Source organism: Ruditapes philippinarum, unplaced genomic scaffold (genome assembly GCF_026571515.1).
Source record: "Ruditapes philippinarum isolate M1 unplaced genomic scaffold, ASM2657151v2 ctg6308_1_1_1_1, whole genome shotgun sequence".
NCBI classification, from domain to species: Eukaryota; Metazoa; Mollusca; class Bivalvia; order Venerida; family Veneridae; genus Ruditapes; species Ruditapes philippinarum.
In genome coordinates, this window is record NW_026856902.1 from 88,344 (window position 1) to 115,471 (window position 27,128).

At 31.2% G+C, this 27,128-nt stretch overlaps 1 protein-coding gene across 1 annotated transcript; it reads left to right on the forward strand.

Annotated features, from left to right (window-relative positions):
• Positions 1 to 246: 246 nt before the first annotated feature.
• Positions 247 to 5,045, forward strand: LOC132748086 (acetylcholine receptor subunit delta-like). Its single transcript, XM_060737632.1, has 2 exons — positions 247 to 388; positions 2,241 to 5,045. Exons 1-2 carry the CDS (start codon positions 296 to 298, stop codon positions 3,123 to 3,125), a joined length of 978 nt encoding a protein of 325 aa, XP_060593615.1. The 5' UTR covers positions 247 to 295; the 3' UTR covers positions 3,126 to 5,045.
• The last annotated feature ends 22,083 nt before the right edge of the window (positions 5,046 to 27,128 follow it).

The window sequence follows — 27,128 nt, forward strand, 5'->3', positions numbered from 1 at the left end:
AATTGCGACCAGCATGGATCCAGACCAAACTTTCCGCGCCAGTCTGATCAGGATCCATGCTGTTCGCTGTCAGTTTCTCTACAAGGGTGTGTAAGCAAATATTCATGGATCCTGATCAGACTATGCGCAGGCTGGTCTGGATCCATGTGTCGCAAAACCCATTATATTGGTTTTGTCATGACTCGGCTCATATGAATTATTTACGTTTTATTTCAATAATTCACCTTTTATTATGTCTAGTGGAAAGACGAAAGCATTAAATGGGATTAAAAATGACACGGACGTAGAATATGTAATGTTACCTTGGAGTGAAGTATGGACTCCCGTCCTTCGTGTTTCGAATCCACATTCCGAAATTAGCAAAAGCCAGAATGTTGACCGTTCCTATGTGAGTATTTATGTTAATTTATAAAAATTTAATATGATATAAGTTTTGGTTAACACACATGCCTTCTATCTCTTTTAAGTCTCTTAACACTGGTTCTTGTTGCTGGGTCGTATGGGGGTTGCGTTTATTGAACGCCGCTTTTCCTTGTTGATTTTTTTTATCATATTTCATATTTTAGATAGCAGCGATTTAAAAGCATTAATTACAGTTTAATTACACTTGACACTGGATAGCCCTTATTCCTTCTTAAAAGGGAAGCAAAAAAAAAAAAACAACAAAAAAACTAAACATTATTCTATGCGAATAAAGGAGTCAAATATGAAACGAAATGCAGCAATTTGCCAAGACCATTGCTTTTGAATTGAGAGAGTATCTACATGAAAAAAATCGAATCCGTCCAAAACGGCAAAATTGTGTAAGTTACCTCACAATTACCAAGAAAGGTGCAAGTAAACTTCATCATTACCATGATTTAATGTTGAATTTTGCTTAAGCCGGTGCTAGGGGGCGTGGACGGTAACTTTCATTTCAACATTTCCGTCAATGCACAGGCTTAATCAGCAACATTTACAATCTGTTGAGTCTGTCGTTCTTAAGGGATTCTTTATAACTCTCTTCCTTTACCGACAACGCCCCTTAGCAGCGGCTTAAGCAGAATGGTTATGATGAAATTTTGAATTTCGAAACAAGTGTTCATACGGCGTTTACAATGGAACCGTCAATGTGACTCAATCAAATAGTGTCTGCAATTTTCAAACAATTATGTTGTGATTAATGCTTCAGGGATCGCACTTGCTATATATTTTGTGTCGTGCGTTTTCAAAAATGAATTTGACATGAAGTCATAAATACTTTTAGATGTACATGTGACAACACGAGAACGTACGCGCGTAAAGACGGACAAGGGCAAACCTAAATTCACCCCTCGCCATAATGGGGGCAAACATATGTACGATATTGCACATGTTTACCTTTAACATGTATCTTATTCATGTCATTACATTAAATGGAAATATGCGAAATATATAACTGAGAGAAGGAAATGCAAATATTTCATGATAATATTATATATAATTTGTATTGGTAAGTGTAAAGTGTGTATAGTATAAATTGTTGGTATACACAGAAATGATGTATGAATCTTATGAAAAGAAGCGAGTCAAAGATACATTCAAAGTGTTATGATAATATTAACTAGGGAAGCCGGTACCAGGGGTCGTAGACGGTAATTTGGGCTTGAGAGTACTGTCCATGAATTGGCTAAATCAGACCGAGCCTACAACATTTTAACAGTTTCAATTGCCGTTTTTACGGTCTTTTGGGATTCCTATTTCTCTCAATTTTTTATATTTTTTATTTTCTTCAATTTTACTAGCAAGTGTGTAAAATAAAGAGAAATAAGACTCAAAAAGACAGTCAAAACGGCAATATTGTAAATAATGCAAACTCGGTTTGATTGTGCCTGTTTATATGCGTGTTTCATAAGCAGATCAAAATCAAAGTTAAATATAACCCATCTTGATGAAAACGGTTACCCCGTCTTATTTTCAAGGTGTTTAAATGGTCAATAGTTTGTCAAACAATAACTGATAGTTCTGTAAGTGTCAAATGAATGAACTATTTTGAAAAATATTATAACGAACAGTTGCACATCTGTTGAGACTCCAACATTTCTAAATTTATTTGAGCTTGGAAATTAGTTACTGTATCAAAAATGCTTTAAATCTTCTTAAAATCCTATAGAGGCAGATTGGTGACATTGCTACATTATGTATAATTGATAAAGAATGAGGTGTCGTTTTGGGCTTTCTTTCAGTTTTATTTTAATTGTTATTACGTTTTACATTTTCAGGAAACTGTTATATACAGCAACGAAGGACAGGCATATTTTCAGGAGCTGATGACAACTCGCACCACTTGCGACCTTGACATGACCTACTATCCATTTGATATACAGACGTGCCTAATAAAAATGTTTATCGTCGGACATCTTAAATTTCAATTCAGGATTGAAACTCGCATAGAAGATAACAAATTAATTGGCGACAAAAGTCATGGCTCATGGATATTAATCAATCGCACTGTTTTGTCTAATTATGGTACCATGACGATAAAGCTTATGTTTGAAAGAAGACCAGTGTTTCTACTGATTAATATATTTATGCCAATCATTGTTCTCGCATTACTTACACCAGTGGTATTTATTTTGCCGAAGAAATCTGGAGAGCGGGTTGGATATTCAATTACGATGCTACTTGCCATTTCAGTATATATGACCATTGTAAGCGAGCATTTGCCACACAACTCTCAGCCAATGCCTCTTATATCGGTTATGATTTTCATTTGTTATATGCTAGACGCCTTGATTGTTTTTGTAGTCATCATTAATACAAAGATAAATGCGATGAAAAATAGGGGACGCATACCGTATCTCTTTAGGAAATTTGTTCTTCTGACTCGAAAGCTTTTAGCTATATTGAAATGTGAGAAAATCCATACTAAGCCCAAGGATGATTCTATAGATGCACAGGACAAAGACTCTGGTAGTGAAACATTAATCGAGTTACAGAACAACATTGAACAATCTATTGATTTAAAAAGACCAAATGAAAAACACGACATCACGTGGCAAGATCTTAGCAATACAATTGACAAATGGTGTTTTGTGATAAGTTACTTATGCAAAATTTTGCTCCCTGTTATTTTCTTTTCAATATGTAAGACAAATAGTAGATAAAAACTGACTGATATAATATTGTTCTTGAAGAAAGCATACTATATTTTTTGGCTTAATTTTACGGGGGGTGGGGGGCACCAATCAGTTTTAATCATATGACGCCGACACTTGAAATATGATTTTGACTAACCTCGGGTGCTACGGACTTTTGGTCAAACCTACCACGCCTGCCGGAGCTAAGTGATACCTATACTCAGTAATTCGAACCCATCTGGTCGCCTTTAACGAACAGTTGCTGCGATTCTAATGCGTCATCCCCTCAACCACACGTTGCTAATATAAATTAGAATTAAACCGTACATACCACTTATATTGGAAGTCATGTAGAAAAAGGAGGAAATGAAGAATTAGATGTTTTAGCTAAACAATAATTAAATTTTCAAAAAACTGACTTATTGTTACCTGCTTCTGATTTCTGATCGGCTATAAATAAACTCGTATCATCTGAATGAAAAGCAAATTGGGACGGGACAATGCCGTTTTTAATAAACTTCACGATGTAAACCCATCTCTTGATGTGTTAGCATCTCTATCCCGGTCAAACCGCAATGATCAAACAGTTCTTCTTCGATGCCGAATTGGACACACTAAAATTACCCACTATTTATCTCATCACGAATGACAATGCCCCTTTCTGTGTAGCTTGTAATGAAAATTTTACTGTCAAGCATTTTCTTCTTGAATGTCATTTTTCACAGGCCCGTAATAGATTTTATTGTGTAAATTTACTCAAAGAACTCTTTAATACAATTCCATCAAAAAACATCCTTGATAATTTGAAAGAGATAAATTTGTATTCTAGGATCTAATTGGCTCATTTTTATTGTCATTTACAAAATTTTACATAACATTTTAAATTTAATATAGCATTCGGCACGATTTGGCCAGTTATGTGTTGACGTGCCGTAAAAATAAAAAAAAAATCCTTTATACAGTAGGGTTGGTTCTAAAGCTGTTACAAAATCATTTGGTCACCCCCTAAATAAGAAAGTATCTATATAAGATCGTGGTCTTTGCTCGCCGGTAAATTTATTTTAAATTTAAGTACTTCATTTTCCTTTTCTCAATATATACATAAAGTGTATGTTAACTTCTCTGCTTTCCTTGATCATTATTGTTGTAGGAACAAATCGCACTAAAGTTTGTTTCCAGATTTTAAGATATCATAGTGTTTAATTTGCCAATAATTTAAAATCATAGATGATAATTATGTATATTTGTTTAACAAAGAATGACTAAAGTTACATGGTTAGGGGCCAGTTACACAGACGGTCGGTCCCAAATCGGTCATTTAATTTTAAATTTACTCGCTGTTATGATCGGTTGTTATGCGTGATTTTTTTCTGGTTTTCTGTGTAAACGGCCATCGGTGACAGAAAGCAAACTCAAACGGGGTTGGGTCGATGATTAAAATGCTGAAATACTATCGGTTTTCATCGTTTGTAAATCGGAGCTAAATCTGGCCTAACGCTGATTAATCGGTGTTTGATAGCTAGTCATCACTGGTTAAACACTTTCCGTCAGATATGGCCGGTGATTCATATTTGGTTATCTTTGTCCGATCGGCGATATCGGTGATAAAGAGCTTGCATATAGGTTGCTGTCGGTTATTTGTAAAATATTTTCACCGATTGAGAATTTTAACCATGTTTAAAATTCCCAATCGGTAATTTTTCACCGATGCAACTTATTTTTCCCCAATAGCAGTTGATAGGTGGAAAACAGGTGACCAATAGGTGATATCGGTGTTAAATACGTTGTCATCGGTTCACTACATAATTTGGCTAAAAAAACTACCGATGGCTCTGTGTAACTGGTGTGTTAGACAAGGATTTTGATGATTTATTTTATGTATAACTTTGAACTGTATGGCTTATTTTGTTATTAAAGGTTTTATAATAAAAAGTGTGATTATCTTTATACAGAATTAATGTAAACTTGTGTTTTCCCCTGATCTTATGTAAAAGGAATATTCACCCTGTTGTCCGACGGAAATATTCCCATTAAGTATATTCCTCTTCTCGAAGTTCAGACCATAGAGGTTCTCGCAAAGTTGATTTTGTTTCATAAACATGCATATATAGGTCAGTTGATGGTACTATTTCAGCATTATCCCTTGTCAAAAGTGTGGTAGAAAAATCTTTGACTCGCGCCTGTTTTAAAGATTTTGCATAATGGTCAAAAATTCCATGCATTTTTTGATATTGTGATTAGGTTTGCAAGCAGCCCTTCTTTACTAAAAAAATAATACAAAATTACAAAATGGTTTAGTGTTATTTTGTATTTGTACATAAATATTATCAGTTTGTGCCAACAAAAACTTAAAACATGCATTTATTTAAAAAATCTCAATTGTATCAATGCATGTAAGTTATTTTCTTTATAGCAGTATATATATAACACATGGGGTTGTGGGTAACAATAAAAATATCGTCCCGAGGAAAATACTGTTACCCGAGGCGTAGTATTTTATTTCAATGGATGATATTTTTACTGTTATTCACGAACCCATATGTTATTTATTTTATTACCCCGAACAAATACTGTGATGATCTGAAATTGTCAACTTAATCTTACTGTAACAAAAATAATCAAAGAGTAACAATAACTAAACGGTCTTTACCTTTTAAGTTTTAAGTATACTATAGGCTTACTTGAGAAGGGTTTTCTTTTATTCTTCAAGCAAGTGATGATACATGTATCTACCAGTCATAAACATACAATAAGCCTTGCTTTATTTAGAAAACAAAACACTAACCCATTTATACGGTTATGATCTGTGAAATATGATCCTTCTGTATCCAGAATACTCTCAGACCATGGAGTTCTCCGAGAAAGACAGACCTGCTACATGTACGTACAATACAGGAGGTGTATTAGTAAAAATTATTGTTACACATTCTAAACATTAAAAATTAAAAAAATAATAAAAATTACTTTTCATTACATTCTTATGAGGAAAGAAATGTAACAAACGAATTTAAACAAAACAGACAAAGACAGAAGAACGAGAAAATCTGGGCCACTGTTTTTGACTGCATCTGTGTGTTTTTTCAAAGGTTCATTCCTAGTTATTTTGTTCAACACGTTTGTCATTTTTATACATGTCGTTTCAATTTACCAAAGGCAACAAACTGTTGACTTAGTTCACATTATATCTCGCCGAAATAACAAATGAACTACAATATGATAAACAAGATCAACAAGGAAAAGCGGCGTTCCATGAACGCAGCCCCCACACGATACAGCAACAAGAGCCAGTCCCGTTTATAGTTCCGTTTCGTTGGTAGTAACCAACTTATACAATAAAGCGTGTAACGGCATTGTATGAGTATGTCGAATGTACAACAAATTTGTCATTTATTTCTATATGACAAAAACATCCTGTTTGACAAAATAACTTTAATGGGAAATAACTATTACTTCATTAATAAATATCCAATAACACTATTATCTGCACTTGTAATATAGTTGAAATGTGAGAAAAAATTGATGTAAAATGTTAAGAGGTGAGTGAGCTTAATAACACTAGTTACAATATCAGTTATTTCAGCAAGTATATAATATAATGTAAAAAAAAGTTCGTACCTTTCTATATTTAACTGCCTTTAGACATTCTCATTCCTTACAAGTGAATCAATTTAAAAAAATAAGAACACAATATCGTCAAACGAAAAACAATTGCTATCTGTCCAGATCATAACCTTTTAAACAACTGCATGCTTTGCAGAGATTTTTGTTAAATTCTGTATTATTCGATAAGCAGAAAAACGAGGTTATCCAGAATTACATGTACTTTTGTTGTAACATTTAAACAACAACGTTTACGGTTAATATACTTTAATTGTTTCTATAAAAGTTTATGATTGATTTTGAATATAAAAATAAAATTTGAATAAATGCAGATTCTATTATGATTTAAGCATGCATATAGGCGATCTATGGAGTACGCTGGCATAACTAATTTTAAAGTAAGTTTTCGTATTTATAGAGCGTATATTTATTGAACGAGTTGAAAAAATAATTTGAAGCGAGTCTCTGGCGAGCAAACTATTGTTTAATTCAACGATTTCAATAAAATCAGTATTGCATCAAAACGGATTAAATTAATCACATACTTCTATTCAAAATAAACAGTAAAAACAGTATTTTTTACCGCACTTTAACGTATATAACGCTAGTGAAATGTCTTTTATATATTATAGCATAAAATCGGCTATTTTCCCCTCTTTTGCCCATGTTATAACGGGACCAAAACCATGTGTTAACATAGTCACGCGCTCTTGTTATAGCCCGGTTTTACCTATGTGCAATACATATAGGGCCCAGTAAACAAACTAAATTTGACAGTTTGGCCTGTTTGCCAAAGAGTCATGCGCTCTTGTTATATTGAAATTATTAATTCGTGGGCCTCAGCCGCATAAAACGGCGAGCAGCATTCAAGTAACTATGCCAGAAATACGGCGTATAGACCTCGCCGCTAATCTTAGTTGTCGCCCTTTCTAAGAAACGGACAGTTGTCAATGTAAACAATTAAATATCTGTCATTCAGTTAAACCCTCCTATTAACTTACAAAACAAGATAACACAAAATGAATATGAGAAAATGTTGTTTTATTGATGTTCATATTTATAAATGCTCTTTATATTTCTTTCAAAGAATAATGTTTAGTGCCTGATTTTTTTTATAAACTTGTGTGCTTGAAAAAAAAACCGATTCTGATGTCATTGATCGTTTTTCAACCAACAATCTGAAATCATTCTAGGAATTTCTGAGAGTCATGTTTTGTCTTGTGTAGAGTAATTTAATGTTTTTTCTGGAGTTAATATATCTCCAATGTTAAGCTTTGTTAAATCAATTTAAATTGGAAATTTCGATCTGTTCTGAGCATTTGTATTCCCAAGTTGTTGGCCCCGGAAAAATAAAACGCATACGTAAAACATGTAGAGTTGGATAAATACCGTCCAAGCACAAGGATTTAATGTATGTGCTTTGTATTAAATATGCTTCAGGAATCTGTTTTAAAATTTTATGCTATAATAGCGTCAACGCACTTTATTTTGTGTTATAAAGTCTGCAGAGTCCCTCGGAACTGTTGGAGCCCTCGCCCTACCGGGCTCGGGCACCAACCGTTCCTCGGGACTCTGCAGACGTTATAACACGGAAAAACGTGCGTTAACCCTATAAAATCAGCCGCGTCACGACAAAACCAACATAATGGGTTTGCGACCAGCATGGGTCCAGACCAGCCTGCGCATCCGTGCAGTCTGATCAGGATCCATGCTGTTCCTACTTGTCATAGGGTTTGCAAGCGAACAGCATGGATCCTGATCAGAATGCGCGGATGCGAAGGCTGGTCTGGATCCATGCTGGTCGCAAACGCACTATCTTGGATTTGTCGTGACACGGCTCAAATGGCTTGATAACATGCCCGCGCCTTGGTATATGTAAATTAAATATATCTCGATCTTACATACAAAAAAACAAACAAATATCTTCTATTTAATAGAACAGATATAACACTGGTAATGCAAACTGTCGATAAATCAAAGCACTGAATGTACTGATGGGGAGGCTATGACAGAATGTTTCAGACTTATAGTTTCTTTTCTTTTTGCTTAAAATGTGTTGTTATTTCAATTATTACCAAAATAAGAAGATATGCACATTGTGTCATTTATCCTTACTGTTGTGTTCAACCATTCATATATATGGTTAATATGGTTGACTATTCATTTTGTTAATATTCCAGAACATTTCATTGAGGTCTACATTCGGACTGCTAATCCTGCAAATTTTGAAAAACCTAAACTGTCAATAATAAATGACATACCAGAAAGTATGACGACTGTTCATTATAAGATAACAATAACATTTTACAACTGACTGTTCCTTATCAAAATATTCTAGGACTGTTCATCATAAATACTTTATGCCATTTTAATATCATTGAATGATAATAACAACTGCAAGTTATGCAACATTTTTATTGAACATAAAAATTATACATATTTACATGTCATGTACCATAATTGAGATCAATAAGATACTGTCTTGTGATGAGTATTAATATCCATGCTCTACGGACAGAAAGATGTCTTCTTCCGAAGCAAATCTGTTCAGAAAATTATTCCCATTTCATTACTCGTCGCTGACTTTGACGGCTTCGGATATTTATTAAAACTAAATATTTCTTGAAAAAATACATATCTGCAAAGCTTATTCAAAATTGAATCAACCTAAGTGAAAATTGATCAGGAAGTTATATCTTCTTCTTTTACCGCCAACACTCAACCAACTTATGGTAGTTAATATATAGATTCAACATGTATTTTTTAAACCTCACTAGCTTGAAATATAACTGCGGAAAATCTATTGTTAACAGGGTGTGCTGTTATTACGTAGGGTTTTCCCTGTCGACCATTTCCCGCAAATAGATGAGAACATCGAAGCGTCAGTGCTATGAATGATGTTATAATTGATAAATAGCGTGTTTCGGAAGTTTTTTGTTGAAACTTCTCCAAATCCCTCCAGAGGCGTGCACGTCGCGGAGAAGGCACACGGCAGGTCAAGGTCAAGTCATCTCAAGTACCAGAGGTGATTGGTTGACCTGTCGTGACTTACTCTGGAGGTTTGGCGCTAATGAATGCCGTTTTTGTTGTCGTCAGTCAGGAAGTTGATGCCTTGCCAGTATTGTCGTCACCTTTACCACCAACGAACGAAGAATGGGCTATCAGGAAGATTCGGCTTGAAAAAGACGTCCCCGATGCTATAATCTCGGACATACATGTATGGTTATTCCGGCCCCGAGTATAAATAAACTTAAAACACACACACTTTTGTTGAAAACAAAACAAAAAAAACAACAACAACACATTTTCTGTAGTATTTTTTCAAGTGTTGTAAAATGAATACGAAATTCCTCTTATGCCGCCGATTAATTTTAGAACACAAACATATAAGTTTTTTTATTTGATTTATTCAAATAAACATTAATCACTTCAGCGCCCGCAAATATCGTTTTCAAATTAAAGTTTCGTAAGATATGTTGATGAATTCCCGATGCTAAACTGTAAGTCATTCGTATATATATATATGCGTTTTTTGTTGTTTTTTGTTGTTGTTTTTTAAGCCTCTTATTCTTTAATATTTTTTATGTATCTCATAATCTGTATTGAAAATTTGAATTTTATTACACATGGACTATCAAATTATGATGCGTTGCCCTAGAATTGAATAAACTTTCTAATTACACAATACGGGATCATTCATTTGATTGAAGACTGATCTTTGCGTCTTTCTCTGAAATAATTATTTCCTTGTTAAAACATATTTGACCACATATTTCTGTCATTTAACTGTTCACTTTACAGCTATATGATATAGCGGTTTATGAGCGTTTTCCGCGTACAGCCTCCTAGGGTGTACTAATAAGTTAGTTTTCCTTAGTTATCACGCAAGCACGATCCATGTCTCTGATGTAAGCGACAATTTACCATTATTTGTCTTTAAAAAATATTAAGGACTATTAATGGTTTATATCAACAAACGAACATGCATGATATTGAGACTACGGTGTTGCAACGTTCTAGTTAATGACCTGTCATAAACAGTTGGTCGCTGCGTAGTAATTGGAAAATTGTTATCAAAAATAATAAAGAATATTTGAAACCTAATTAAAGCATTTACTTATAAATTTTCATTTATGCTTTTTGTTAAAAAATTATTGATAAAGTTATTATGTAAAAGGGTTTTCATATCAGAACTATTTATTACAGACGTACGTATGCCTAAACCTGATTACCGCAGCAGTATGACGTCACGGAGTAGTGATTTTGAAAAAATAACAAACAAAAATCAAGAATTTTTCAGAGAATTATTATCTGATATGAAATTAAAGAATGAAAATATTTTCATATTTTAAATATCTGTGATGAGTGATGAGTCAGCTTAGAAAAAACCAAGGTACTATTTTTTGACCTGATTACCGCGGCAGTAAGATTTGACGGACGGTATTAACATTGGGTCGGCATAGCCTCCCCAAAAATGTTTTGTCTGATATTTTTGTTATTTTATTACTTCTTGATCACCAATGGGAATCAAACACAAATAATTTCTTTTGGATTATAGTCCACCTTTACTTTTTATTATATGATATTCTCACGAATAAACAAACTATCGATAAAAAATGTTTTGTCTGATATTTTTGTTATTTTATTACTTCTTGATCATCAATGGGAATCTAACACAACTAATGTAATTTCATTTGGATTATAGTCTGCTTTTACTTTTTATTATAATGCTATTCTCACGAATAATTTTTCACATAAATGTAAAATAATAATTAGAAGTAATAAATGAAATTATTTTAAGTGCATTAAAATCTACAACCACTTATACATGAATCGTTCTTTTTATTATCGTATTCTCACTTGTCAAAATCGCGTTGTAGTTATGAAGGTATATATTTTTATTATGTTATTTTCAAGTAGAATTTCATGTGTTTCTCTTGTCCCTACAATGTTTTATATCAAGAACTCACACGTTGTAAAAGAGCTCACAGGTGAACGCAGGAGCTAGTTACTATTTTTGTCTGAATTATTTTAATTATGAATTATTTTATTTGATTTAAACAAAATCCATCCCTCTAAACAAAATAGTGCCGTTTCTTACAAAAACATCGTCAATAAAAGCATATTTTACATATTTATTGCACAGCTTTTATAACAAAACGCATAAGTTAATCATAAATATAACAGCGCTACACTTGACGTCAGTGATACAAAATCAGAGGCAGAGAAATAGGAGCAAATTATGCATTATTCATTCTCTTTTTACACTTTGCGAGACACGTTTATTTTAGTAGTGTAAAGCAACGAATTTTAAAGGGGAACGTAGACCTAAAGGTTAAGGTGTCTTTCCTGCCAACCCAGGAATTTTGGGTTCGAGCCCTACTTGGGCAAGCAACATGTCTTTTAATATGACATCAGACTGATTGAAACCAGGAAGCGGACTCTAAAGTGATTAAAATATGTTGCAAGAACTTGTTTCTATAAAACTAAACCATTAATGGTTGTTATTATGTTTATATCTGCTTCTGTTGATATGCAGTATTTATTTAAAATCACTTATCAGTTAAGATACGTTAGTGTTCTACATATCATATTCTATAATAAGTTTTCTTTTTCTCGTTTGGAATTTTTACAAAACTATTCTGATTCATAGTTTGCAACAAAATAGACAAGGTTTTGCTCGGTATAAAAGTTTAAGGCACCATCAACAATGATCAATAGATAATACTGCGAATGACTGTTTTTGAAATGTTACGTGTATAGGTTTCAGCAAACCAACTGGGAATATTCACATATGTCATATGTTCTTTTGATCAAATTCTCATGACAATACATGTGTCCGTATCATGATCAAGGTGAATAAACATTTCTGGTTTTAAAATGTATCACATGGTATCTGTTTATAGCATTTTCCAGACCATGACATACGGGTGCTGGTATCTGTTCCATACCAGACGTTTGTCATATCATTAAAATTTTATTATCTTCTTTTATCACCATTGCTTTGAATGAAAACGAAACGTGGACTTGTGTTATGAATTGTTGTAGACGAGTTATTTCTTTGAATTAATTATCTGTTTTTTAAACAAATCGAAATCGGATTATACCATAATATGATATGTTGTATATTACCATGATTATGATCGAGACCCTGAAAGCATTTACTTTCACATAAAGGACACATATGGCTGAACTAAAGGTTGCATGTTTAAAACAAGAAAAATACCGCCAATTGTTCTATTACGCGAAAAAATCATTTGTCCATATACCGTAGAGAATACATGTGGACATTAGTTGATAAAGGACACAGGGGACGAATGGGATACGACCAATTACTATAGGCATTAAAGTAGAAAATATATTTTTGATATCGCTCTCAACCATATGCCCAGAACTAAAGTAATTAACAAATGTTTTGTATAGCCTACGTGCCAATAGAAACGCTACCGGTACCGTATATATTTCCGGTATTATTTCTGGGTACTTTTGAACAAGTTTTGAAACCAGATACTTATTTGTCATTTTGTCGAAATACGATGCAACTAAAAGCTGAAATGAAATGTTGTTTTGCCTGAATATTTTAAAACGCTTTTACCGGTGCAATAGGCTTAAAAGTATCTAAACAAAAAATAGACAAAATGAATATGCCTGTTGCGCATTCAGTTCATTCTTAAAAATATGCAACCTGCAATTTTGCTTTTACAATTTTATTTTACATATAAAAGACCTACATATTGGCACTTCAAAAGTGTAAAATCAATATTTATATGTTTCAATCTCTTGCTTTGCAATACTTTAATGTTTGAAAATATTTTTTGTATAATAGATTTGCAGTATTTCTAATGAATCATAACACGTTTATTTCGGTAAATCGGCTATATTTAATCAGTCTAGTAAATCGACAGTTTAATACAAATAATAAGTTAATTGGTTCGTTTTAATAAGTAAGCATTTAATTAATTAACTTGGCCGAACGGCTGCGCAATTCTTTAACAATTTAATTTTGTTTATGCAAACACTAACCAAATATCTCATAATCTTCTAGACCCATTTGTTCAACTTTTGGATAACATGTATCTTCATTATTTATATTTTATAATGAAAACCTTTCCAAATGTAAACATCCATGTGATAATTGTTAGGTATTGATAACACAATTTTGACAAGTGAAACGTCTTGTTCTTTACTATCATTTTCTTCCTGCAACTCTACTTGTGAGGTCGGTGTTTGTGTGGCCAAGATAAGATGATAAATAAGATACAAATTTTCTTTATGTATTATCTATGTATTATCTTTTTATAGTTATGTGCAATTTGAATAATCATTAATAGTGTAATTAAAGTTTATTATTTAAGCTCCTTTTGAATCCAATGTAAATATTTAGAATGCATTTAAGAAAAGAACAAAACTATTACTGGTATTATCTTTATTCATCCATAGCTGAAGAGCATTTAGATAGTTTTAAACATAAATGTGCATATATGATATAAGTCATGTATACAGTTTACATAAATACAATTGTCAAAATCAAAGATCTACATGTATAATATAAATAAGTTAATTCGAATCACATTTGTCATACTGATGTACAAAAATTCATATAATTATCCCGGATGAAAGAAAACAGACCCAAAACATATTTATTTTAAAGTCTTGGGGTTCACCGTTTTCATGTTTGATATCTGCTTAAGTCTATGCATGCACTCAGGTACACATTTTCACGTGTATTACATAACCGGTCTGTCTGACAGGACCAGACCTGTGCCCAGGACGTGGACAGTAACTTGTATAAAATGCGAGCCACTGGCGAGCACCATGCTATTTTATTCAACGATTTCAATGAATCTACACGCATATAATATTCTATTTACCATATACTAAAACAGAACTGTTTACAGTGAAAATAATCATTTTTGTTACTGATGCACCGATAGTTTACAATGTAACGATAACATTTAGCGTGTCTTTACGCTTTGTTTGTAGAATACAAATGACGTCACGTCAAAATTTATGCACGGCCATACAATACCGTTTTTACGGAATCGCAAATTAAAGTGCCACTGGTATGTCATAAGGAGAGTATACTACAATTCCACGTGATGCTATCATTCGAAGAGGGAGTGTGTTTGAACACGTATTCGTTGATAGTAAAACACTGGGACACATGCACTTCAATTAAATGGAAGTAATTATGGAAAAGCTGAGTTAATTCATGCAATAACATTTTTACATTATACATGCGACCTGTTTTGATAACATCAACTAGACACACTGTAAGAATTGATTTATTATATTGTCTAATGTCATTCCTGGTTTTGGCATCTTTATTAACTCCATACATAACCATATTTGTAAGGTTTATTGTTTATTAATCGACAAACAAATTAAATATATTTGTTCTCCATGCAGGGAAGGAAATTGCTCTTGCAAAAAGAACATAAATTTAATGACAAATGCATAAAATATGGGATGTTGAATGTATAATGACCATTTAAAAATAAATTAGTTAATTAATTTCCTCTAGCTTAGTTTTAATTGAAAAAAATATAGACGTGTTAATATCCAATATTCGAATGGGACTGCGTGCAATAAAACTAATTATATGAACATAGACTATGTTTATATGAAATGGTATAATAATCGCTGGTATTTTTATTCAGTTTTATAGATCATATAGTACGTTTTGTGAGTGAAGTATTCTACTCAATCTACTTTAACGCATTTTTTGTTCTTATTACAAGATATTAAAGATACTAACCATAGCACTTGTAAATGTAATGCATAATTATGCTAAAAAACAAAAAACAACAGTTTTTCTCCACAACAATAATAGATCAAGTTAATGAATTCAAAAGCTGTGTACCATGGGCCATTTTCTGCTGAACATTTAAGACCGAGTGGTTGATAATTGAGATAACGAATGCATTTTTAATCAATTTAATCAAAAATCAATTAACAAGTAAAATTATACTATTACTTATCCATCTGGATAAAGAATTTCGACTTTGTGAATTCCATAAAAGTTATGTTTCCGCTACTCAAAGGGCCATTTTCCTTATGCAATGCCATAAAAAATGGTTGTATATGTTTATCTAAAGGTGAGTTTGTATTATCCTGATACAATGCGTAGCTAAGTAAAAAGTTATTAAAGGATTAAAAACGGTAAATATTGTGAAATATCCAAGTCTTGTTTAATGATTTAATATGCTTATATATGGGTCAGATACTTGAATTGTAAATATATTGAAATCCAGGAAATTCGTATTAATTTGTCTAATTTGAATAAAAGAAAACACAACGTATGTTTTTTCCCTGTGTCTGGCCAAGCTAATCTGGTCCTTAAAAAACTGCCAGTTTTGTAATGATACTATCTACTCATACTGTTAGCAAATAGCCAGAACATACGTCTTTTATATTGCATAATTCATATTAAATGTATAATTTACAGAATAAAATTTGAATTATTTTGCTGATTTTGTTTTGGCTACCTCTTGTTTATACTCCATAATTTATGTAAATGTGTTCTATACAAGAACTTGACCTCATGCAATACATGTCAAGAAATAGTAATGTATACAAATACCACTTTTGTGAATCAATGTCACACTTAATGATTGCTTCAAGAATAATTAACTTTTCTCTAATGTAATAGAACGTAAAGGAATTACATAATCACTTATAGTGACTATTATAATAACGTGTGATGCTGATTTTATAAGATGTACTTTAGATAACATACAGTTCAAAAGTTGTGTTTAAACACATTTAAGAGTACTTTCAAGTAGAATTTACTTTCACCTTTTTTGTTTACAAAACATCACGTGGAGAAAAATCTAGTTTGATTCAGTTACATAGTTTAAGGTGTATATTCAAAAACGATAGTTATATTAAATTTGCTCGTTAGATGACAAATTTAATGAGATAGACATCAACTTTGTTTCCAACAGTCTGCTTTTGTAAATTAGGATATTTAATAAAATTCAAGGTTTGACCAGTTACTTAATGAAATGTTTATCAGAAAATAAATTATACCAATCTATCTTAATCTACGCAAAATAAGATTTCCGGTGTAAACAATACTATCCAATCAAGCTTCGTTCCCTATGGTACTCTGTTGAATTACTTCACCAATTGTCCCGACCCTAAACAGGAATTCCTCACCGTACAGAATTATGTATCAATAGAGAAAAACGGAAATTAGATCGTCTACGTACTAAATTCTTTGATATATGGCACTTCCTTTCCATTGTGAACTAGGCATCTCATTATTTGCGCTTCCAAACAATTACAAGTTTGTTAAAACAATTGGTCGTACTTTGCTGTTTCAGCTTTATAACATTTACAAAAGAGGATTCAATAATATATACACGGCGATATAGATGACACTTGTCTTGAAGTATTCGTTTTCAAAATGAAATTTGTTAGGACCTTGTCCATAAATAACTTTTCATCTGATATATCCAGCAATCTGTTATCAGTTTTTTTTATTTATAAAAACTATTGCTCATTAAGTACGCATTCATTTTTTAAACTCATAACCTTTTAGTACTTATGCATAGACAAAAGTGAAATGCCCTATGCATCTCTTTACTATGGTCCAAATATTTTAGACAAAATGATTTTCATAGTCGAATATGAACATATATGATCTTAAGTTTCAAAACAGAAGTAATATTCAAATATCTTTGATTCTTGATTTAACTGAGTTCAATAAATGTTAATTTGTGCAAATAATTGCATGACATTGTTTTGCTTTAATTTCAATTTGTGTTTCTTGTTTGCATTATTTAAATGAATGACTAAATGACATGACATAATTTTATGAAACTATTTAAAACAGAGAAAATAAGAATCCAAAAAGAAAGTGCCAAACGACAAGATTGAGCCTGTTCATTGACGGTAGTGTCAAAATATGCAGAAAAGTAAAAACTAAAATGTACCACAAACACTACAATGTCGTGCTGAACGGTCTTCAAGGATCGGTAATATAGCATCTCTGATTTAAAAGTCATTATATCTAAAGAAAATATCATTTTGCTTTACACTGCCCAATTATATGAGCTGCTATCAATACAATAGTCACATATACATTATACTAAGAAGCTTCAATAAATGGATTGTATCAAACCCGGGAGCGGAGTTATCAATTCAATTCAATTCTATGATTTGACCATGGGTTAAGTTCTTGAGCTTGGAATAAAATAAAAAAAGAAAGATAGGAAATTATTTTTGTTTTAAATCTAACTGGTAAAAAGACAAAAGCTATAATCAAGCAGTAGTTTGAGCATGAGAAACATTTCAATAGCTGTAATCAAATTTTATCACGCGTGATTACCTAACAAAATTATGCCTTTAAGAATAGACATCCCGACAATCACATTTACTCTATAAGGAAACGGAAATTAGATTCTATGAAAAGTAAAAGCTTTGTACGTGAGGCACTATCTCCTTCGATAGAGTCGACTGAACGATATGTACAAGTTTCGAAACCTGTTATCCTAGTTTAAAATGTATAAGTATTAAATATCGCAGCTTCATAAAGTGTTCACAATTGCCATTCCGATCTTCTATCTTAATTGTTAACGTTTACGAGCATGTCATCTTGGGTCGCTATATCTTTATAGCAAGTGTTAAGTGTTAATAGATATATACAATATCGTATACAGATAGATATTTAATTGACACATACATAATTTTTTTTTTATTCATCAATAAGTCTTCATGATAATGGATATAACTCTTGGGCAGCTAAGGTTCATTCTATTTTAAATGAATATGGATTCACAGATGTATGGCTCAACCCATTGCAATACAACCCAAAAGAGTTTGTTGAAATATTCAAACGTAGATTAGTTGATTGTTTTATACAAAAGGTAAACGCAGACATTCAGTCTAGTCCACTTTTGTCTAATCTGTATGTACATTTGATTGACAAATTTGAACCTGCATTTTATCTTGATAATTTATTCATTAAATCCTTAAAATTTATCTCGTATTAGATTATTTTCTCATAAATTAAAGATAGAGGCAGAAAGGTATGGTCCTAATAGAAATCCACGTTCTGAAAGAAAATGTGAATTATGTAATATTCAAGAAATTGAGGATGAATTTCATTTTATTATCATTTGCAATTGTTATACTGCATTAAGTAGGGAGTTCATTAAGCCATATTTTTACAGAAGGCCGAGTATGTTTAAATTTTTGCAGCTTTTGAAGTCAAAAAATAAATCCGAATTAATTGGACTTGCTAAATACATCATCTTTGCTACAAAGCGTCGATATGACCTTATTAATATTACCATTTAAAGACTATTTTTACCAGTATGCCCATGATAATTTTGCTCATTAAAAAGCGACAGTATGGTATTTATCATGTAATTTTAATCGTTGATTCACTACATATTAAATATATGAAAGTCATTTTTGCAACTTTTTAATAAGAGTAATGCCAACTTTGTATTGTTTAAATATGGATTTAAGAACATTCTCCATATATACTTTTGTTTAACAATGTTTGTTTTCAATATGATCGTACCATGACTTATGATTTATGTATAACGTGTTTTGTATTATGACTATGTACAAATATGTATACGTCAATAAATTATATCTATCCATAATAATATTCTTGCAATTAATCATATTTGCTTCGCATTCGTATTGAATCATTTTTTTTTGTTTCAGTTTATTGTAATGAATGTAAACAAAATATTATGAGAAAAAACATCGCTTTTTCATTATATCACACTGATGTCAAAATTATCTTATATTACAGCTTTTAATTCAATTTAAAAAGTTGGGCTACATAAGCTATGTATTTTAAACGATTTTCGAGCGTGTATGTCTTGGGCCGCTATATTTTTATAGCAATTTTATAGCAAGAAATTGTTATGTTAATAGCTATATACGATATCGTATATAGATAGATATTTTATTGACACATACATAATAATATTCTTGCGATTGATCATATTTGCTTTGCATTCGTATTTAATCAGTGTTTGTTTCAGTTTATTGTAATGAATGTAAACAAAATATTATGAGAAAATTCATCGCACTTTCAATTTATCACACTGTTATAATACAAAACAAAATAATCTTATATCATAGCTTTTATTCCATTTACCAATTTGAGCTATATTAGCAATATATTTTAAACGATTGCCTATTTTAATAGTGATTGACTTATGATTAATATTTCAAAAATTAAGGATAATATATAAAAATGCCTTAAATCATGTTTTATCAATTGCATGTTACCGATAAATTAGAAAATACTTTTTTAAAGAAATTTTAAGAATCGTTTAAGAAATATAAAAATGCTTTGACTTTAAAGAACAAACACATCTTATATCAATTACATGTTTACGATAAATTAAAAAGACATTTCAGTAATTTCTATATGCGGATACATTCAAGTTGGTAAAATAAATTAAAATTAAAGTTAAAGTAAAAGCAAAAGCGATGTAAGTAGTGATTTGGAATGAAGTGAAAGTAAGTTTTATTGTGATAATGTGACATACAAATAACAATCACATGTGTACAATTATAGCACCCAGCCCAATGGGCCCATAAGTCACCAGACATCATATCAAGCATAGAATGTAGAATTTTAAATACATTTCCAAAATGTTCATGTAAATAAACATTAATCTGGAGGCGTGCTGCTTTAAGCAAAACATTCAAAGCAACATTGATGTTAATGGGAAGCTTTAAGCTTTTACTTTATTGTTTAATTTTTTTTTCTAATCAAGCATTATGATTTCATTTTCACATTGTTTGATTAAATGACTTATTCAAAATTATTTTCAAGTTCATTATTTTATTATGCTACATATTGTAGATTGTTTCTGACTTGTCTTTGTAAGTACTATTATGCAAAACCCATAGTGTTAACTACTGTTACTTTAGAATTAAGTTGAATTGCATAAATCTTTAAAATTTGGTTACTTAAATTCATTAAATAATATAACTCATTCAAAATAAACCTCCGTATTTCCGATCCAATAAAGGAAAATATGTGTGTGTGGTATTGATCAGAAAAAACATGATGATGAGTTTAATTGTTTCTTTCAAAGAAAATATTTTTCATTTTCTTTACATTATTACAGTACTATTAAAAATTCCAATATCGGAATGATACTGATATATCATTTAAAACCTGTTTAATTCAGCAGAATTTACAAACAACAGAACTTTCAAGAAAAACCGATTGCTAAACTTAATTTCAGCTGAAAATCCAAAAAGGCATTCCATTTTCATATTTCAAATTATCTTTTGTTACCAGTCAATAATGAAACACCTTTACGTAGATAATCTTTGATTTTCACACCTTCACGTAGATAATCTTTGGTTTCCATACCTTCAGTATCAATCACATTTTTCACAAAATGCCTCAGTCAGTACAAGGGACATTCTAATGTACATATATACCAAACACGGTGCAATCGATATATTTTTTTTCCATCTATATTCATTTCACTGATTTATTTAAATGAAAATGAACAGAAAAGCAAGTATTGAAGTCTTCTTATATTGATAAACCTAACGATGAAATGGAAAAGGGTTTGTGTGTATTAACTTTTTTCTGTAAGGTTCAAAATAAATGGAACAACACTCCGTGGAGTCCAACAACGTGAAGAAACTATGAGGAAAAAAGCAAACTCCGCGTCTTTTGTTTGTGTACGAATAACAGATTTTTAAGTGTAGACGTGCAAAATAATTGACATGATAGGCAACAGGTACTCCAAGAATGTATTAATGTAAGTTACTATCTAATGATTGCTTATTAACTTGTATAAGTAATTCTCATTGGGGCACAATTCGTTTGAAACAAGTGATACTTTCACTCATTCTATCATTGCCTTTACGATCAACTGATAACGTAATCAAATAATATGTTCCCCACAACAACATCCATTCGAATTGATACACAACAGTGTTTTTGTTAAGTAATTATTATTATATTATAGCGGGTGACTGTTTATTAAAATATAAATAATAACACACCGACACGAAGAAAAATATACGCCTTTGTGTTGTGCTTTTATTTAAATGAATAAATAAATAAATATTCTTTTTGCGGAAACGATTTGTCTTTGAGCCATCAATTCAAGTAAAATAAAGTGGAAATAACTGTAAACGAATTTCAATTATATTAACCTGACCCATATATGTGGTGTTTGAATCAATGAGAAGTTTGTCATCTAGGAAAGTTGGAGTATGTTAGATAGGCCTGCATTAATTATGACATACCTCTTTCCGAAATCAAGGATGAAAGCTTTATTAATACTGCTTGCAGGAAGGAAATAAAATGGTAAAAAATTTACACTAACCTACAAACGCGGTTGAAACCCCATATAGATATCAAAAACAAATATGGAGCTCGCGGCATTTCCTTTATTTTGAACCAAATCTTAATAAATGTTTCAATCATGGTTTGTTTGAATGTTAAACATCTTTTGATGGTAAGATTTTATGAAAACTGTATTTTGAATCCGTTCAGCGACTATTTCTTTATACACATTGAATGTTTGGGCATACCAGAACCCCGACGGAAAGACTATCTCGATAAAGACTGCGTAAAAATCCGGAACAAAAATGGGTAAATATAGAAGAAAGTCAGGAGGGTAGAATAACATTTCGATTTTCTTTAAAAAAAGGCTTTGAATTGTATACAAATGTTTAAAAAGATGGAAAGTTAACCTGTGATTGACCTATTTTCTCTTTCAAATAACGAGTTATAACGCACATCTGTATGAGCGAAAATTCACATATATTGTTTATCAATGCTAATCAACATGGGGTTCCACCCCCGTGTTTCACGCTTTTATGTCAAACGTTATGACATATAAGCAAAGTTGTTATGCTTTGTTGTTGTTTTTGTTTTATGGCGCACCAACTTGTCTTTAGCTAACTTCGGATGTTGCAAACTTTAAGCAACACCAGGAGTCAAAACTCTATTACCTGCTGGAGCCAATAGTTGCATAGACTTCAATAATGCTTAATTCCATTAAGTCGCCTTTTACCATCACGCAGGGTTAAAACAATGGCTACAGTTCTGATGACTCAACCCGTAAAGGCCACAACTCAGTCAAAAAAGTGCATATACTAAATGGGATTTAATATTGCAAATAGTTGAATACAAAGCGAACAATACATTGATCGATTCTTTAAACAGAGCATTATCAATCAAAATAATGGCTATTCATTAGAAAGAGAAAAATATCTACAGTAAAAAACGTTGTTTTTTTTAAATGATATTATGTTGTTAAATCTAAAGTTTCTTATTTTCGACATGGCTGCTAAAATGTCAAGCAGATCTTTTCTAAATAAGCGTATATTCTTTATTTTGACGGATATGTTACACTGCTGTAGTGGATCATTATTAATCATTTGCTAAAACTAAGACTTTATTACACGTCAATTAACCATTCTATTAGTTAATAGTTTGCTTGCGTGTTTTAATACGTTGCATAATGATCCTAATGATCTCATTCTGATCCAATTTATTTCATCGGGAGATAAAAGTAACAAATGTCAAAATGATTAATAGCATTTTAAAACATGTTTCCAAGAAAAATACGATGTTACGTTCTTTAAATTGATTGTTTATATAAAAGATAAAGATATCATGTTGGCTTCTTTTCAGGACATGTTAAGTGCTTTCGCAAGTGTTGCCCCTAACCTGAAGGATTTACACTCCATTTTACATGCTGAATCTCTCCTTATGTATATCTTGGTATAAAAATGTTGATAAATATTTATTTTGGAATCTCATTATTTTAATATTGTCTGTTTTTTAACAAACCAAAAATCGAATTTAATCTGAACATATTTCTTATTGTGTTATCTTTGTTGTAGAAAATGTATTTTTTCGGGTAATATTTCACGGAATGTTCATTAAATGTTTAATATATTCATTGAATTGAGTGATGATGAGGTTTTTTAATTTACTAAAATATTTTTATAGTAGCGATAATATAGTGATTTTTACATGAAATGCTTTCATTTTAAAAGCGTGTTCAATTGTCAATAATTTCAGTAATACATTTTCTAGATAACGGCTTATAATTCTGCTATATATCCTGTAAACAAGTTATATAGCTTAGATACAAGTGATTATCAGCTATGTTACATGTACATGTACTTTTGTATTTTGTGATACTTTTTATAAAGATCTCATTTAAACAGCTAGTATATGCTAGGATATAATTAGATATTTCAATTAATGATTTGAATTACACGGTGGGACTGGGTGTTGGTGGCGGGTATACATTCAAATCAATGTTTGCATGATCCGAGTGGAATGAATAAACTGGAATTCATACCGTACATACCGTATAAAAGCTTTTAACTATTTTGTTTTCTAAATTAAAATAGAAATGTACTTACTACTTATGGAATGACTTCTCTAGCTCTGAAAGATATAATCAAGCAGTAGTTTGAGCATGAGAAACATTTCAATAGCTGTTATCAAATTTTATCATTCGTGCTTGCCTAGCAAAATTACCACTTTTACGTTTGTTTTAGATATCAAAAAGTACGAATTTTAAAAATAACTGTTAATATTTGAATGAATTTGAACATATTGAATTTTAAAATAATAGTTTCTTATTTGACAAATATTGAACAGTTTCTTCCTCAGTCAGTACAAAAAACATGTCAGCTGATGTCACAGGCAATTTTTTTTATCAATCTTACTTTTCCTTTTATTCTTTTTTAATTTATTTGAAATAAAGGCAAGTATCAAAATGTTATTTTAGTGTTAACATTTAAATCTGTCGATGCCTTAAATATGTTATATGGATAAAAGAATGTATGCTTTTACATTGATTTGCCATGTGGGTTTCCCTACATTTTTGTCCATTAGTTGTTTTTATTTCATCGAATTATAATATTTATGTCAGGTAGCCAATAAACGAAATAACACTACGTGAGAACTGATATGAAAAAAGTACATAAAAAGAAAATGTAAGAAAACCCTTTGCGGCTTACACTTTTTCGTTTTTTATTATGATCAAATAACAGATGTTAAGTTATAAACGCGTACTATATTTTGAAATATTAGACAAAGGTATTTCACAAATGTTATAATTATAACTTACTTTCTACTAATTGATTATTAACAAATATCAATAAATCTCATCGGAACTCAATTCGTGAAGAAACAAGTGATAATTTCACTCAAAGTAGCATTGCCTTTACAATTAACTGATAGCGCTATCAAATGATAGGTTTCCCAAAATAGCATTGCTTCGAATGTATTCAAAAAACGTATTTTTTGGGGATATACACTAGTCAAAATAGAGCAAGCAGACTAAAGCAGATTAAAACATGACACAAAGAATTATTTAACAAACTAGACAGATCTACAACACTATTCAGATGTAAAATATCGTAATCGATATCAGATTACACAGAAAATAACGGTATGGATGGTTTGTGTTTTTGATTTCTAAATGAAACACAGCTCATTTTATGTTTATGACATGTCAAGTTAGGCAGATTTCTACCCAGAAATCGTACATTTTGTTTTGTGACATATAAGTTACAATGATGAAGTATATTATAATTCGTCGTTTGCTATATCTAAAACTATATTACACATTAATCAAACTAACCTGCCATTTAATAGTTTGCTTTCGTGTTTTAGTATTTTATAGTACTTGCCTAATGATCTCATTCTGATACAAATTATCTAATCGAGAGATAAAAGTAACAAATGTCAAAATGATTAATAGCATTTTGAAACTTATGCTTCCAAAGAATTCACATAGTAAGGTTCTTTAAAATGTCAGTTTATATAATAGGTCAATATATCCTGTTGGCTTGTTTGAGGAAAGGTCCTATGCTTTCGTAAGTGTTGCCCCTTCAAAGTTTCCGTATCATGATGAATTTACCCTAATGTATATTTTAACTTCTTCATACTGTGTCCTCTTTGCTTTAGAGTAGAGATTATCATTCAGTTAATGTTAAACGAAATGTTCATGAAATGTTTCATAAATTTAAGTAATGGAGTGATGGTAAGGTTCGTAATTTATTTAACTTAAAACATTTTTGTACAATAATGCATTGATATAACTTTAAGGTGATTCTTGCTTTCATTTTAAAAGCATGTCCATTTTTCAATAATTCCAGTGATACATTTTCATTAAAATTCAATTTTAGTATAGATCAACGGCTTATAAAACTGTCGTATTCTGTTATATAATCTGTAAGCAAGTATATAGCATACTAGATATAAATAATAATCAGCTAAGTTACTATACTTAATCATTTCATTTAAACATCTAGTAAATGCTAGTATATATCAAAGCGCTTCGATAAATAAATTGAGTAACACTGCGGGAGTGGTTGTTGGGGCGGGTATCAACTCAATTATCCGATTTTATTCGAGTCTATAATACGCGTACGTATATAAGATTTTTAATATTTTTATTGAACTTAAACAGAAAAGGTGCTTAATGCTCATTGATTTATCTTCTCTGAAAAAGACAAATTATTTTTAAATGAAACTAGTTATAAGACAAATGATATAATAAGCAGTTGTTTGAGCATGAGAAACGTTTCAAGAGCTGTATTCAAATTTTATCGCGCATGAAACCAAACAAAATTATCTCTTTCAGAATAGTTCAGTCCTACAATCACACTGTTGAGAAAAAACGTGTTGAAAAATATACTATCTAGACGGAAACACGGTATTTAACTACTTGACATTTTGTAGTGTTAGTGGTGCGGACTGTTCTTTCTTTTTTTCAACATTTCGTTTTTACTTTTACGGGACAAAGGGTAGAGCATTCCAGTGCTTTTTGCGGAAAGTGCGGTATCAATAATTTGTTTGTGTAATAAAATTAGGGGCATAAACAGTCAGAAATTTCAGATTTCAGATTTCACTTTACATAAAAACATAAAGGTATCTGTTTTCTGTTAACATACGCATAGTTCAATGTAAATTGAATTCTAATTTCCATCTTTCATTATTACCCCTCACTTTTTTGTACTGTTGATTTCCCATAGGCCAATAGGAGTTATTCTTACTGTTAATTCTAATGTACAATGTGACTAAGAAATTTGTACTATTTCCTTTGTAACAGTACATTTTATGGGCCAAAATCTGGTAATGTAGTTTATTTTCTAAAGCTAAAAAATTAAATGGCCGCCATTTCCCCTCGATTCGGAAGTTTTGCACGAGGATATACAATCATCAAAATAGATGAGTTACGCATGAAACAAAGGATGATAAAGAACTCAAAGGATGATAAAAAACACGAAGAGTGTTGTGGATAGATCAACAACACTTTTCAGACGTAGGAAATCGTAATTGCACCTTGTTAAAAAAACATATTCTAGACGTGGTCAGATTTCACAGATCTTAGCTTGGGTAACGGTATTATCCACGGGATAGTGTGTTGACTGTAAAATATTATA